General features: G+C 39.5%; 2 protein-coding genes across 7 annotated transcripts in view; one reads left to right on the forward strand and one right to left on the reverse strand.

Annotated features, from left to right (window-relative positions):
* Window positions 1–765: 765 nt before the first annotated feature.
* On the forward strand, window positions 766–4,770 carry SCOC (short coiled-coil protein). 4 transcript variants are annotated; one of them, XM_075751193.1, is made up of 4 exons: window positions 771–902; window positions 1,590–1,661; window positions 1,765–1,848; window positions 2,407–4,770. In XM_075751193.1, the coding sequence occupies exons 2-4, from the start codon at window positions 1,640–1,642 to the stop codon at window positions 2,547–2,549; spliced, it is 249 nt and encodes an 82-aa protein (XP_075607308.1). In that variant the 5' UTR covers window positions 771–902; window positions 1,590–1,639; the 3' UTR covers window positions 2,550–4,770. The 4 variants fall into 4 exon arrangements, with proteins under 4 accessions (XP_075607311.1, XP_075607308.1, XP_075607310.1 ...); XM_075751194.1 differs by having other exon boundaries at window positions 788–902; window positions 1,587–1,661; XM_075751196.1 differs by lacking the exon at window positions 1,765–1,848 and having other exon boundaries at window positions 766–902; window positions 1,587–1,661; window positions 2,407–2,687.
* Window positions 4,771–6,548: 1,778 nt separating this feature from the next.
* Window positions 6,549–13,841, reverse strand: part of CLGN (calmegin) — a 29,139-nt gene continuing 21,846 nt past the window's right edge. For 2 of the 3 annotated variants that reach the window (XM_075751190.1, XM_075751191.1), the window contains 4 exons: window positions 13,603–13,744; window positions 11,736–11,810; window positions 9,032–9,138; window positions 7,435–7,655 (listed from right to left, as the gene is read on the reverse strand). In XM_075751190.1, the coding sequence (XP_075607305.1) occupies window positions 7,575–7,655; window positions 9,032–9,138; window positions 11,736–11,810; window positions 13,603–13,744 (405 nt within the window). In that variant the 3' untranslated portion in view covers window positions 7,435–7,574. Of the gene's footprint in view, window positions 7,656–9,031; window positions 9,139–11,735; window positions 11,811–13,602; window positions 13,745–13,841 lie in introns of all 3 variants that reach the window. The other variant, XM_075751192.1, reaches the window with a different exon arrangement.

A 13,841-nucleotide genomic window follows, 5' to 3' on the forward strand; every position in this document is an offset into this window, starting at 1 on the left:
CAGAAGCAAGGAGCGAAATCACAGGTTTCTTAATCTGGACGCTGCTGTGCAGGTGGCTTATCGATCTGCCAGAAGCAGTTTGAGCAGGTAAACCCTGCTGGACTCTGGCAGGGAATCTCCTGAGCTCCAGGTACGAGCACCTGAGAGTTAACTACAACCACACGCACACGCTCGGTTTTCTCTAGCTTTCCTCAGGCTTTGCCAACCTACCTACAGCTGAAGGAGTTACACACTGGAAAACACCTGCCTTTTCCTAATTTCTTCTGAACACAACGCAGAGCAAGCAACCCCTGGTTGAGGACCGCGGCTCTAAATACCTGCACTAGTATATGAGCACAGAACGGATTTATCAGAAAAACGCTGGTATTAATTTAGGGGCGTACTTACTGGTTACTTCCATTATTTTATCGACAATTCAGTGGGATTTAAGGGGAAAGGACCGCGTACGACTAAGAAAACGCGTGAGGGAGGCGGGACAAGCCGTCCCGGACGCGAGAGGGCTCCCTGGCTCCGCACCCCCTCAGCCGCCTCGCCTGCACCGCTCGCGGCAGGGCGGGGACCGGCCTGAGGGGAGGGGGCGCGAGGCCCGGCCGTTGTGCGCGCGGGAGCCGCTTCCCGCCCGGCGCGGTCCTGCACCGCTGCAGGCAACCGGCCGCGCGAGCAGCGCCAGGTCTCGCTCCGGCAGACGCGAAACGCGCACCTCTCGCGCTGCGGGGGCGGCCGACGGGGGTTCCTCCCCCGCCCCGCCCCGCCCCGCCGCGCCCATTGGCTAGGGCGGGCGCGGCCTCGTGCGCGCGCAGGGCCAGGTGCCGAGGCGGCTGCGCAGGCGCAGAGCGGGGAGGCGCACAGCCGGGTCGGGGCGCGGGGCGCGGCCCGCAGGGAGGCGGCGGCCGTGGCGCCAGGTGAGGAGGCGGAGCGGAGCGGCCGGGCCCGGGGGGGCTGTCGGGAGGATGCTCTAGGCCGCGGAGCCGGTCCGGTCGCGGGGGGAGTGCGTAGAGCGGGCTGCGCGGGTAGGGCCGCGGAGGTGCCGGCGGCCCCCGGAGGGTCCTGCGCGGAAGCGCTCTGCAGTGCTGTCGCTTCTCCCGGGCGGTGCCGTTAACCGTTCCCGTTCCGCCCCACAGCGCGGGGCAGGGATGCGGAGGTGGGGTGGCGGGGGACGCGAAGCAAACACGCGCGTCCCTGCGTCCTGCAGGCCCGCTGGCCGTGACACGGTTGCCCGTGATAGCGGCGAAGAGGGGCGGCCAGGGAAATGAAGGGAAGGGGCCCCTTCTGCTTCTGTAATAGCCACTTCCAGAAAGATCGGCGCTGAGAAGGCAGCAAATGCATCATTGAAACACAGGGTTATTTTATGCACTACAGAGTAATCTAGATCAGTTATTTTTGTCAGCTGAAGCATAGTCACTTGTTATTTACGTACCACATAAGGCTCTAGGGAAAGTAATTAAAGAATGTTAAAAAAATGTTGTTTTGCCTTAGGCTTAAGTGCTGGCTTTTCAACAGCAATTAGAGAAATGTATCTAAAATACAAATATAAATGCAGTTACATTAACGGTTGCCTCAGTGTTGTCTCTTTTTCGTCTTTTAAGCAGAGCATCTCTCAGGAACACTCCCTCCAAAAGTGGAAAGAGCCTATTCTACAATGATGAATGCCGACATGGATGGTATAAGTTCTTAATGTTCTCGTGCTCCATTGTTATTTTTTCTACTTAATATAATTTCCAGCTGTTACAGAGGTTGTATTAAAACTCATATGATTTATTGCAGCTGTTGAGGCTGAAAATCAGGTGGAATTAGAAGAGAAAACACGGCTTATTAACCAAGTTTTGGAACTGCAGCACACACTTGAAGGTTAGCAGTTTGACACATCAGATTTTTTACAAGTGCACAATAATAAGCAAAAGAAGAGAACCTTACTTTTCTGTCCTTAGTCAAAGCATCCAGAAGTATGTCACTTGTGCAGTTGAACGTACATAAGTAAGGTCTCAACTATTTTTTTGCCTCTTTATGCAACATAATGTTTATGTGAGACTCGTAATACGCATCAAGCAGAAGACGTGATAAAGCTAATTTTCCCAAGCTCCTTAGTTGCCATACATCTTTCAGTCTGGTCATCATTGAACTTTTGTTTCCAAATAATTTAGTTTGCAATAGCTTAATTCAAAAATTCAAGAAGAGAGATACAGACAAACCATAAGTTCATGGAACAAGTTTGTCAAAATACTGTACTACAAAATAGTATAGGAAAAAAGGACTTCAGATAAAACTTGAGTAGCACAGGGTTTTATAATCCCTTAACATGGGAAACATTGCCATAAAAGTGTGAATAGTTTGATGTAGGCACATAGAACATTTTTTGTTGTATGTAATAGTGTCTAATATTTTTTTTTTACAATGTCACCTTCGCAGATCTCTCAGCACGAGTAGATGCTGTTAAGGAAGAAAACTTGAAACTGAAATCAGAAAACCAAGTTCTTGGACAGTATATAGAAAATCTGATGTCAGCGTCTAGTGTTTTCCAAACAACTGACACTAAAAGCAAAAGGAAGTAAGGGTTGACTCAGAGATGATGTCATTGTATTGCTGCTGTCTTTTTTTGTTTTAATTGGCATAGGCTACATGAGCTAAAGTACCTTAGTTTGTGGCTTTGCTGGATACCTGAAGATTATAAACTTTGGTGACAAACAGAATTAGGAACATTATCATGAACAGGAGACATAAGTTTGTGTATTGTTAAGATTAAGCAATGTGCAAATGTAGTGTAGAGACTTACTAACCTTTCATCTTTGTTTTAAAAACGAGCATATCTTGTTAAAAATTGGATTCAGTTTGTCAGGTTAAACAAAAGTCTGTTGGCACTCTTTGAGGTCTTGGGGTAGTTTCTTGACTAGCAAAATAATACAGTTATATTGTGTTGAAACCTCATTTGAAAAAAATATTCAAAGTCTAATTGCATCACCTTTTCCACCTCAAATATATTTAGATTACTATATATTACTGTCCTTAGCTCTGCAAAGCAACTTTAAACAAAACCCTATAAACCAGTTAGGAATCTCTATGAAGTAATAATGGTATGACATTATTTGCAGGGCTTAGATATAGAAAAACACTTAAGTTTTTTTGGGAACGAGGAGGGTAAGGGAATAGGACCAAGGATAAACAACTTAATGAGGGAACTACCAAACTGATGCAGTATCATCAGAGTGGTTGTAGTTTGTGAGGTGTACACTTCAAACCATTTTCACTCTGTTTCCTCAAAGAATGATGATCAGGGACAGCATCAAAATGTATGATCTTCCAGAAGTTTTTCAGTTGTGTGATGAGGAGTTAAATAAAAAACAGAGTAATAAGCTTTACAGAAACAGGTGGTCAACAGTGTTCCTCACGCTCATTGTGAACAATCTGCAGTGAGGAACTGAGAACAAGTCATTCCTTGCCACCTTTTACTTTCCTCCTGAAGTGCCAAACTTGTCTTTGCTTCAGGCCTTAGAGCAACCGTTTTCCTGCCCCAGCGCCTGAGCTTGTGAAGGACCTCTGGAGGCACTGCACGCAAACATCTAAGGCAGAAAACCACAGCGGAACAAGGGTGGCTTTTGCCCCTCAAATCTGAGCTGCTCTAAGTGATGCCTAGTGTCAAGATGCCTTGCTTTTTACTGGCTTGGCCGTCAGTTAGCAGGGTTTGTAAACGATCTCAGCCCTCATTACAGGTCTTGAGTACTGCCTACAGAAGCAGCACGTCTAGCATAATCAGTATTAAGGGAGAGCAGAAGCTGAAAACAAACGACAATGTAAGTTTTAGCAGTACTCGGTTGCATCTGTTTCGTCTTGCCATACAGCAGCATTGCAGTCTTATTTGTGGATGTTACCTAGAACCTCTTCGGTAATGAAGCCATCATACTTTACCTTTTAACAAAAGGAAACCACTAGTTCAAGGATCTCTTTCAACCTCGCTGTGATGAATTCTATAAAATAAAGCTGCACGAACTGAATGAGTGGATGTAATAGTAGAATAAATCCTTCTCAAACCCCAAGTTTCTTGGCAGCTAAGCACTACTGTGTATCAAGTGTAAGCTGAGATTGTGAGGTTCCCCCATCCCAAAGGAGAGGTCTCCTATTTCTCCCCATTTACAATGGCTGTACAGCACTCACTGGAGCGTCAAAGTCAAATGATTGCAAACACAGCACTAATAGATCAGTCTCGAGGGCTGTTTACAAGTCTGAGTCAAGAAACCTGATGATGAAAAAAGTTTTACCCACCAAGGCTCAAATGGCTGATACTATTTGTGTCATGGGGTCCTGTAAACATTAACAATAATTTTGAATCTTCTGTGGACTACTCTCTCACTTTACTGCCTATCTTGAATGCTAAATTCATTGAAGACTTGCTAGCAGGTAGAGGAGATCACATGGTTAGTCCAGGGTTTGAGCATTAAAAAAAAAAATCAACAATCCCACCAAGCACTTGAATTCTAAAGATTGCATTGCATTCCAGCCACATCACTGCACATCTCCATCTGCACTGTAGGAGATCAAGTGGTAACAGAGCATGCGCTTGTTAGACTTCAGCAATTTCCCGAGATCAAGTTATCTTAAAATCATGGTTTAGTATTGTAAGATTGGATAGTGGTATTTTATCCATCAGTGTGTATATAGTAGTCATTTCATCTATATGCCATTTTACATCCCACTACTGTGGCCTTCGTTTAACTTATGAACATTTTAAAGATGTTGTATTTCTGACTTTACACTAAATAAACACTTTTGATTTGTCTCAGTTTGGTTTAACATTTGTAAACCCTAAAACCTCTCGTAACTATCATCTTAATTGTTTCTACATAGCTGAAGTTTCTGAAAGACTAGATGTAACCAGCAAGTATTAAGATTAAACCCAGGCTTAATTAATCTATTTTCAGCAAGCTTCCAGTTCCTGACTCAGTTGATATTTTCACCCATGAATCTTACATTTCTGTATTCTGTTCTGTTCTGGCTAAAGGAAAAAGGATTGGTAGACTGCATCCAGTGCTGTCAATGCCAAAACTGGCACCTGTCCACATGGGAGAGCTTTGAGCCAAGTTAGAAAAGATTTTACCTTTTCCTACCCAGGTAATGAGCTCCATATGAGACAAACCAGAATTATTACTTCACAATACGTTCATGAAGGTAGAAGCTAACTGAGGAGTAGCTTCAGTTGTAATTAAATAAAAAGGCCATAGTCCTACTTAGCCTCCCCTGAATATTGAAAATTCAGAGTCAGGGATTTGGCTTCCTCCCTAAGGCCACTTTTACAAAGCTACGATGTAGCCTGTGGGAGTGCAGGCTCCTGAGGCCTGATACTTAAGAAGGTGATGGGCAGTTTTAATAGCAAGGCATCCTGGAATGGGATTATCATTAGTTTGTTAATTTCAAAGCACTTCCAAGCAGCTGTGATAGCAAGATCAAGTATTTTTCCTGAAATATCTGAACAGGTATAAATGAACTATGTGCAGGAACTGTGGCTGAAATCTCCATGTTGCAAGTGTCAGAGAGTGGTTCTTCTCTTGCCTGGCTTTCTAGATCTACAGTCTCAAATCCCCAAAGCTCTGATATTTCTCCCCTAATTACTAGCATAAGACTAGATCCAAGTAAGTTGATGTGCAGAAGGATGTCTTCTATCTCCAAGTTCCAGGTAATCAAAGTCATTAAGCCAGTATTAAAGCAAGATAGGCCTTAGCATCAGTATTACTGCAAACAGTACCCTTAAGTCATGGCCTCACAAGACCATTTCACCCATAATAAGTGGCTTCTTATTTACTGAAGTGAGGTACAAGCAGAGATGTTGATAGGACATTAATTGAGACTTCATGGGAACCTTAAGTTCAAACCCTAAGGGAAGACTAGTATTCTCTGTGGGGTAACCAATCTCTGGAGTAACTAGATCCCACCAAACAAAACCAAAACATCCCAAACCCAACAAAAACCAACTCCCAAACCACACCTAACACCCAAATGCTGTAACAATTCCAAAGGACTTTTAACAGGAACAGACAAGATCCATTCAAAAGGAGTGCTGAAATGCTCCCTAACAGCTCACAGTAGCTGTTACTAGCAGGATACCACATTGATAACTTCTATCTACTGCTGAAAAGACAGGCAGGAGGAAGAAACTGGAGTCTTCGCTTCTTACCTTTTGCATGTAGACCCTAAAGAAAGAGCGAACTTGCATTTAAAAAAAACCCCAAACAAAAAACCAGGGGCCTTTCCACATAGGTCACACAAAATAGAGTCCAATATAATTAACTTTTGAACACTTCAACACAAGCACTTAAAGACAATGGCTTCTTCATTAGGGTTAATTAAGCATTCATTTGTTAGAGACTTCCACAGAATCTCTGCTGACTTGATTTGCTGTAAAAATACTTCCTTTTTAAGAGAACTAGCTTCTTGCTAGGCACAAGGAAATCTGTTAGGTTCCTTATGAATTAACATATTTTGACTTGTTTTTAATGTATGACTGCTTTTGCTGGCATTTTACATCCTACTAATATTACAGGCAGCTGCCAAGCAGCAAGAGGTTTCTGGTGACTGCAGTTTATTGTTTGTTTTACTATACAGCTGAACTTTAACAAAACAAAGTTTCTTTTACAATATGCAGTTTATTTAAACTATATTATGAGAATGCCCAGTTACTCACATCTGTAAAAAACTTAAGCCATCAAAAATTCTTATCTATATTAATAAATTTCATGTTAAGCAAGAATTATTAAATATTTTTAGGAGGCAATGTACACTTAGCAAGTATTCTATAAACAGAGGTCATATCACTCTGGCTTGCAACATGAGAACTATAAAAGTTTGAAAAAATCATCTGTATATCACTTCTGCAGATTTGATATCTGCATTCAAAAGTAAAACAAGTCACATCAATTCCCACTTGTTCTATGAGTATTCTATTTTAAAATATCTCTTCAAAATAAATTACTGTAACCAATGCTTGAAGTGAACAGGTGACCACTCATGTAACAAGATCAACTAAAATAAATAATTTACAATAAAAATTGTTGCTAGCACTAAATCATCATACAAAAACAATTATTGCATTCAGCTCTGCACAGAAAAAAAAAACCTTTTCTCATAGCAACGTGAACTGCTATAGATGCTACATCTATACTATCATCCTCTTCTAGCTGAAAAGTGTAAACAGCTAATTCTGTGCTAGAGCTGCAAAAATATAATTTATTCATGTTTTAAAAATATTTAAATAAGTTTATCTCTAACTAACGCTAATTTCTAGGAATCATAGAATAATCTTCAATTAAGAATCTTCACCTTAAAATCAGCTGACCAACTTGTAATTTCACTTTTATTCTGAATTTGCAACATCAGCTAACTCCTCACAGATAGTATTTCTCCTTAAAAAAGGGAATCAAGGAAGTTTGGGAAGGTTAAAAGAGGTTAGAGAATTAAAATAGGAGGTGGTTAAGTAGCAATGAGTCCCCCTTTTCCTTCAAATCTCAGGAACTTGCATGTTGTCAGGCCCACTGAAGGGGCATAACAGAAGTTACTATTATCTAGACCTACAAATACTAGCTGGAAGTAACTCAGTCCTTTCGTACTCTTCTTTTGCGCACTGATTTCAGTGGACCATCTCCAGAACCTGTGCTTTCATCAGCTTCTTTCATCTGAAAAAAAAAATAAAAAAAAAATTCAGCATTATAATTTTAAACCAATTTTAATTCTTTAATTATTGAAACTGGCATGTTACTTTATTCCTCCTCCCAATGCCCCAATCATATTATCACTAAATGCAGCACTTAAGTGATAGAACATTTTTTCCCCCCCAATACTCATCTAAGAATAAAGTGGTTAGAAGACTTTTCCTTTCTACGTTCAGAAGAAAGAGAGTAGTTCACCCAAAATTATGTCAGAAATTTGGTTTTGCCCATTTGCTCACTGGTTTAAAACCGGTGACTTTTTAATGAATTTAGCAACTTCCTTGAAGTGCATCTTATGCTAACTTTAATTTCCACTTCTTAATCAAGAAGCACTTAAAACATTCTAGTTGCTGCCTTTGGACAGCTACAAATAGAACCAGCTATTCTTAAATTCAGGTCTTGTTATTCATCAGATACTGTATTTGTAGGTAAATGTATAAGGAAAAACACCTACACCTTCTTGCAGGAACAAGAGGAAGTACTGAATAAGGAATAATTAATGACGAATTTCAGTGCTGAAACAATGTAACCTCATGCTGGGTACAGTTTCCTAGAGGAGTTTATAAGAAAAGTAGTTAACATTAAAGAACTCCCTTAATCTGGGAAGGGACTCATTCAGGGAGTGACAACTACAAAATGGCCAACAGAAATACTGTGGGTGGATCTAAAGCGCTTTGGACATACCAGAGTTCCTAAATGAAAAGATAATGAGTAGTTGACAAGAAATGCACACACAAATTCCATTCTACAATGTTATTTTCTGAAAAACATTGTCTAGATTAGCTGGTGACTGCATTAATCTGCACAAGAAAAATGAAACTGCAGGTGCTGAATTCAAAACCAGTATGGTCGTTTTGCTTAAAACCTTATTTTGGAATAAAAAAAAAAAAGAAAACAAAGCTTAAGGTTTTTCTAGGTCTCACTGAAAGGTTATTCAGTTAGAAGCACAAGTTCCATCAATTAAGTAGCACGATAAAAAGAGACTGACATCTACTGCAACATCAAAATTTTCAAGACTTGCAATTCATTTAATAACCTGTTAAAAACCATACACCTGTAAAAACATTTCATGTTTAGAGACCTGCATGATCACCTCTATACTATACCTGTATTTTACAATAAATATCACCTCCTAGCCAAAATCACATATGAAGAGACATGTTTCACCAACCTATAGAGAGCATTTGAGGTGACAAACTCTCATAAAAACACAACCCCACCTCATGATTTGTTTTATGCCTCAACAGAAGAAAAACTCATGTTGTAGGTAACTGGACTTAGAAGTGTGATGTCAGACAAGAGCAAGAGAAAATGGGGGGGGATGATAAAATAATCAAACTTACTTCATCTTCTGAACCAGATTTATTTGACTTATCACCTTCTTCTTGACTTCCATCTGCAACTTCACCTTCTTCATCATCAATATCTTCAGCACCTTCACCCTCATCTTCTGCAGAAGAAATTAATTTTACTTTGCAAATAGAACTATATTAAAAGTGCACTATATCTAGACACACTAGTAAGGAAAAGAAGCCAATTTCAGTCTTAGAATGAACTGCTTGTTTACAATAACACATAAAAACATCTCTGTGATACAGAGAGTAGTATTCTCATGAATTAGTAGAAATTTATCACTATCAGATTTAATAACCAGTTTTAACAGCTTCAGCCTAACCTCTTTTCACAATAGCACATACTCTCTTCAGACTTGTAAGTGACCAACTAAAATGACGACCTTAAGTTGGCTTCCTTTAGGGAAGTCTTTACATCTAAATAGTGTATTAGACAGTTTTGAGACCGGAGTCCAAAATAGGACAACTCAGGTATCCCAAATCTGACTAAATTCTGACTTAGCAAAGTACAATATTGCAGTTATCAGTCATACACCATGGGGGATGCCTACCTCCTCTTTTCAGCAGGGAATTCTTTTAGCATGCTATTTTAGTTGAGGGATAAGCAGCTCTGTGCTTACCCCTTCTTATGCATTATTGCAATGCAGAATCTAGTCAGAAAAACATTGTATTCCCCTCAGCTCACTCAAAGTATGTCCAGCTTACACTACTAGGATAAAACTATTCACAAAAAGCAGTAAGCTTTCTATAAGACCTGGTGTCAGTTTGATCTTTGAACTGACAGGGACTGGAGGGAAAAAAAAAATAATCTAAAAAAAAGCACCTTTTTACTCTCCAGAATTCCCTGGACAAACAATATGCTAAGCAACACAGAAGCAGTTTCTACATTCTTACTGAGGTCATGTCACTGCACTAAAGAGCAGTGCATGCACCAAATACTGTGAATTCTAGGCTGCTCTCTGATCAGCATGTAGGTTGCCCTTCTAGGGTAACCAACTCTCTATATTCTGCATATTTTGTGAAGGAGGCCAGGCACCCTACTGTTTTGATTTCCTCTTGGGGCTTCAGTACTTAGAAGCTGGCACTCCCATGCCTGCATTTTAGGTATCTGTGCTCATTATAAGAGCTAAACTTCAGCAACCACAGTATGATTCAAATAAAAGTTACTGGAGTTTAGCAAGTCTCTTCCTTCACTTCAAACTGAGGTCTTGAAGTGAGAATTTCTAGATATTGAGTACCCTTTGCAATACTTTCTATCAAGAGTAAACAAGAAATCCTATCTAAATCTGATAGAAAGGATATAAGATGGCATTCTACAACTTAACAGTCTGCCAGTGGCTTGGTTAAAAACAGTAATGAAGCAGTGCTCAATTCTATCCTTGTCAGGTCATGCCTGCATCTCGTAAGCACTACTTCAGTGTTAAAAAAAACAAACCCAAAAGCCAACCCCCACCCCCCAAGTCTTACTGTTTCAGCTCAGTAAAACTGAAGCAAAAGTAACCATATAAATTCAGATGCTAGTCCCACAGAAGATGCAACTCTCCTGATTCTTGGTGATGAATATCTAGAAAACCCTAATTTATTACAATATTTGAGACTTCTGTAGGAGTACAAAAAGCTTTGCCTACAGTATAGCTATAAGTTGAACCAAACAGTTCGTAACAATTAGCGAAGCTCTAAGAAATTAGTTTTCCCATCTGTAAATATACCTGATACACGTCTACAATATGTCTCTACTATTGTTATCAAAAGGAGAAATAAGACAAAAAAATGGAGATCATAGTTTAAGATAGATGTAGACGAAGATTTCTGTTCTAAAAATAAACCTGTAACAGAAGAGCTTAGTAAAGATTCCCAAAGCCTCTGCTCATATTCTAATGAAGAGATTACAAATTTTAAATGATGCAAATCCAGCCCCTCCCATAAGTACTAATTTCAATAGAGGGGAAAAACCAAACTGAAACGCTTCGGACATCAGAAGTAGTAAAAGCCAGAACTGGACAACTATAGTATTTAAAATTATTAATTTTAATTTAGTCTAATATTAATTTAAACAGTATTTCATATAAATGAATGTATAACTTCAGAAATAAGGTTCAGACTGTGCCCGTGAAATTCCATTTCTTGGCAACATTCTTTTACTTCTTGGAATATTTTTCTAGAGGGCAAGTAAAGCAAGGAGACAAAGCAGATGAGTAGACAAGTCAAGAACATCTCATCCTTTAGCAATGCCAAAAAAAATTTACATAGAACAAACCAAAACGGTAAATCCCATGGACAATGCCCTTCAAGAAGCAATCTGCCAGCAACTCATTCTCACTGGAGCCAAAGACATCTACAAGTGTTTCTGAAATTTGCTATTGTGCCATGTTTTTTCTAACAGCCTCATGACAAAAACGTGGATCTCAAGTCATTCCACAGCTCAAACCCCATTTCCTTCAACTCCAGAAAACAAAGCAGCAGATAATGACTATAAAGGAATTGTAAAAATTAGGATCCAAAAAAACTAACAGAAAATATTTATGACTACAGATACCATACTGAGAAGTCTCAGAGGAAACTCATATCCGTATCTGATGAAAGCTGGCATCCACCAGCTTGAAGTTCTATAATCAACAAGGAAGCAGAGGGGGAAAAAACAGAAAGGAGAGACCATTTTCAAGTCCTGACCCAAGTTACTTCCCTTTCTCAGTACCTGAAGGAAGAGCCTCACTTCCCATCTTCGTCTCCTTTATAAGCTCTCTTTTTGTCTCCTCCACTTCTCTTCTCTCTGTAGGAAAAAGAATCAGCAGGAGGTGGCAGAAGACAAATTTTCTAATGCTTTCAGATATGAAGAAGCAAAAAAGTGACAGAAAGAAAGGGAAAATTTCAATCTGCAAATGTGAAAGGTGACGGGAAGCCAAGCAATTCTTCTTAAAGAAAGAGAAACCAGGAAGTCATATGACAGCAAAGTATAACCCTTCCCTCTGAAGCCCAGAATTTACTTGAAAACCTTGGAACAGTCATACAAAAGCTAACTATGTTAGTTTTACTGTGTTCAGTTTAGTAACTAGTAGTAAAGGTCTAAAATTGAATCTACTTTTAAAATATCACGAACAGCTGTTCCAAGTGGAATTCTTTTTAGGAGCTAAACAGTGTTCCTCTGCGATTGCCTTATTTCTAACATTCAAACACAAATTTTAACATATTATTAAGTGATGTGTTGTAATTTACTAAATTAACTGATTTAACAGAAGAATATTGGAATTCAGGTATCTCAGACAGCTTTGCAACAGTAGCATATCAGGTACAAAAACATATCTATGATCTGCATCAAGACTGGGTAAAAAAAACCAACCCAGATTCTGTAATTCAGGAGCAAAGAGCAGGTAAAGTAGGGTAAGATCAAAAGGAAAATGTAGGAAGATAAAATGCTGAAATGCTGTACCTACAATTTATGCTAGTGTAAAAAATACACGTAGCTCAACTAAAATAATTAAACGACTAGGTAAGGCTGTCGAATGATAAGGCAGATGGACTAAGTTTGGTGTGGCGAGCATTGTGCTAACCATGTACTCAATATAGGCAGAAGCCATCAACACTCAGCGAACATAGTGCAGAGACAGACAAAACACACAAAGTTTCAGTCAGTAATACAAAGTGATCTCAGTCCTAAGAAAAAAAACAACCCACAAATATCTGTCAGGTTTCTAACTTTCCATGCCAGTCACTTACCACTTTCTTTTTCCTACCAAGGAAGAGGCAGAATCTTGCAGAGGTCTGAGGCTAAGGATTTTCTCAAAGGAAGTCACGATAATACACTGTGAGTTAGGTGATTTGCTTTTTATTCATTACTATAGACTCAGGGAAATGCTAACAGAACATCAAAGCCATAGTTAAATAGTAGCGGTAATCTTTGATACAGCAACACAAGATGATTTTATCCTTAGATGCCAAAGTATAGCTCAACCTACTGAATCATTGATTTCTCCCTTGGGGCAGCAGGACAGAGCTCTGCAGGCACGCAATGCATTGCTAGAAAGCAACGCAAAGGAAGCAGACCTCAGTATTTCAAGTCTACTGTGTTGTCAGGCTTTAAACAGGAGTTACTAAAATCAGTGACCAACAGAATAGGTCAAGGTACAACCCTACCAAAGAGGAGTAAGCAGAAAGAGTTACATTAAAGACTTAAAGCTATTCCAGACATATTTTAAAGACAACAATGTGACTAACCACTTCAGGTACATATACCTGAACCATTAAAATGTGTTCAAGATATGAAATATTCAGAAGGGAGAAAATATGCATCACTGTCTACAAACAAAAAAAACCTGTCAGAAGCATGTTAATTTCTTGAAAGTGAAAAAATACTGAGGAGAGCCTTACTTTCTGCTTGTGTTTATCAACAAGCTATTAGCCATGGAATGCCACTCACTGGAGGTTATCAAAAAGATGACTCAGGGCAAGGCAGGTTTTGCATATTCTAAGGTAACTGGTTGTCATTATTGGCAAGGCAATGCATGAACTAGTCCTATTCATGTCTTTATATTTAATCAAGCTGAAAGCTGGCTTGCTCATCTTACCACCTTCAACAGTGTCTTCGTTTTCTTTTTCTTCTAATTCTATTTCATCATCTTCTAACTCCTCTCTCTCTTGTTTTAGTTCTCCCTTTGTAATTGAGTTAGATACATCCATTTTTTTTAGGTCAATATCTTCATCTGTTTTCTACAACAAATTTAAAATCAATTTACATTTAAACTCAAATTAAGAATTAAACACAACAGCCACTATAAGCTAAGTAACATCAATGGCACATGAAAAG

The sequence above is a fragment of the Balearica regulorum genome, chromosome 4 (assembly GCF_011004875.1).
Source record: "Balearica regulorum gibbericeps isolate bBalReg1 chromosome 4, bBalReg1.pri, whole genome shotgun sequence".
NCBI lineage: Eukaryota > Metazoa > Chordata > Aves > Gruiformes > Gruidae > Balearica > Balearica regulorum.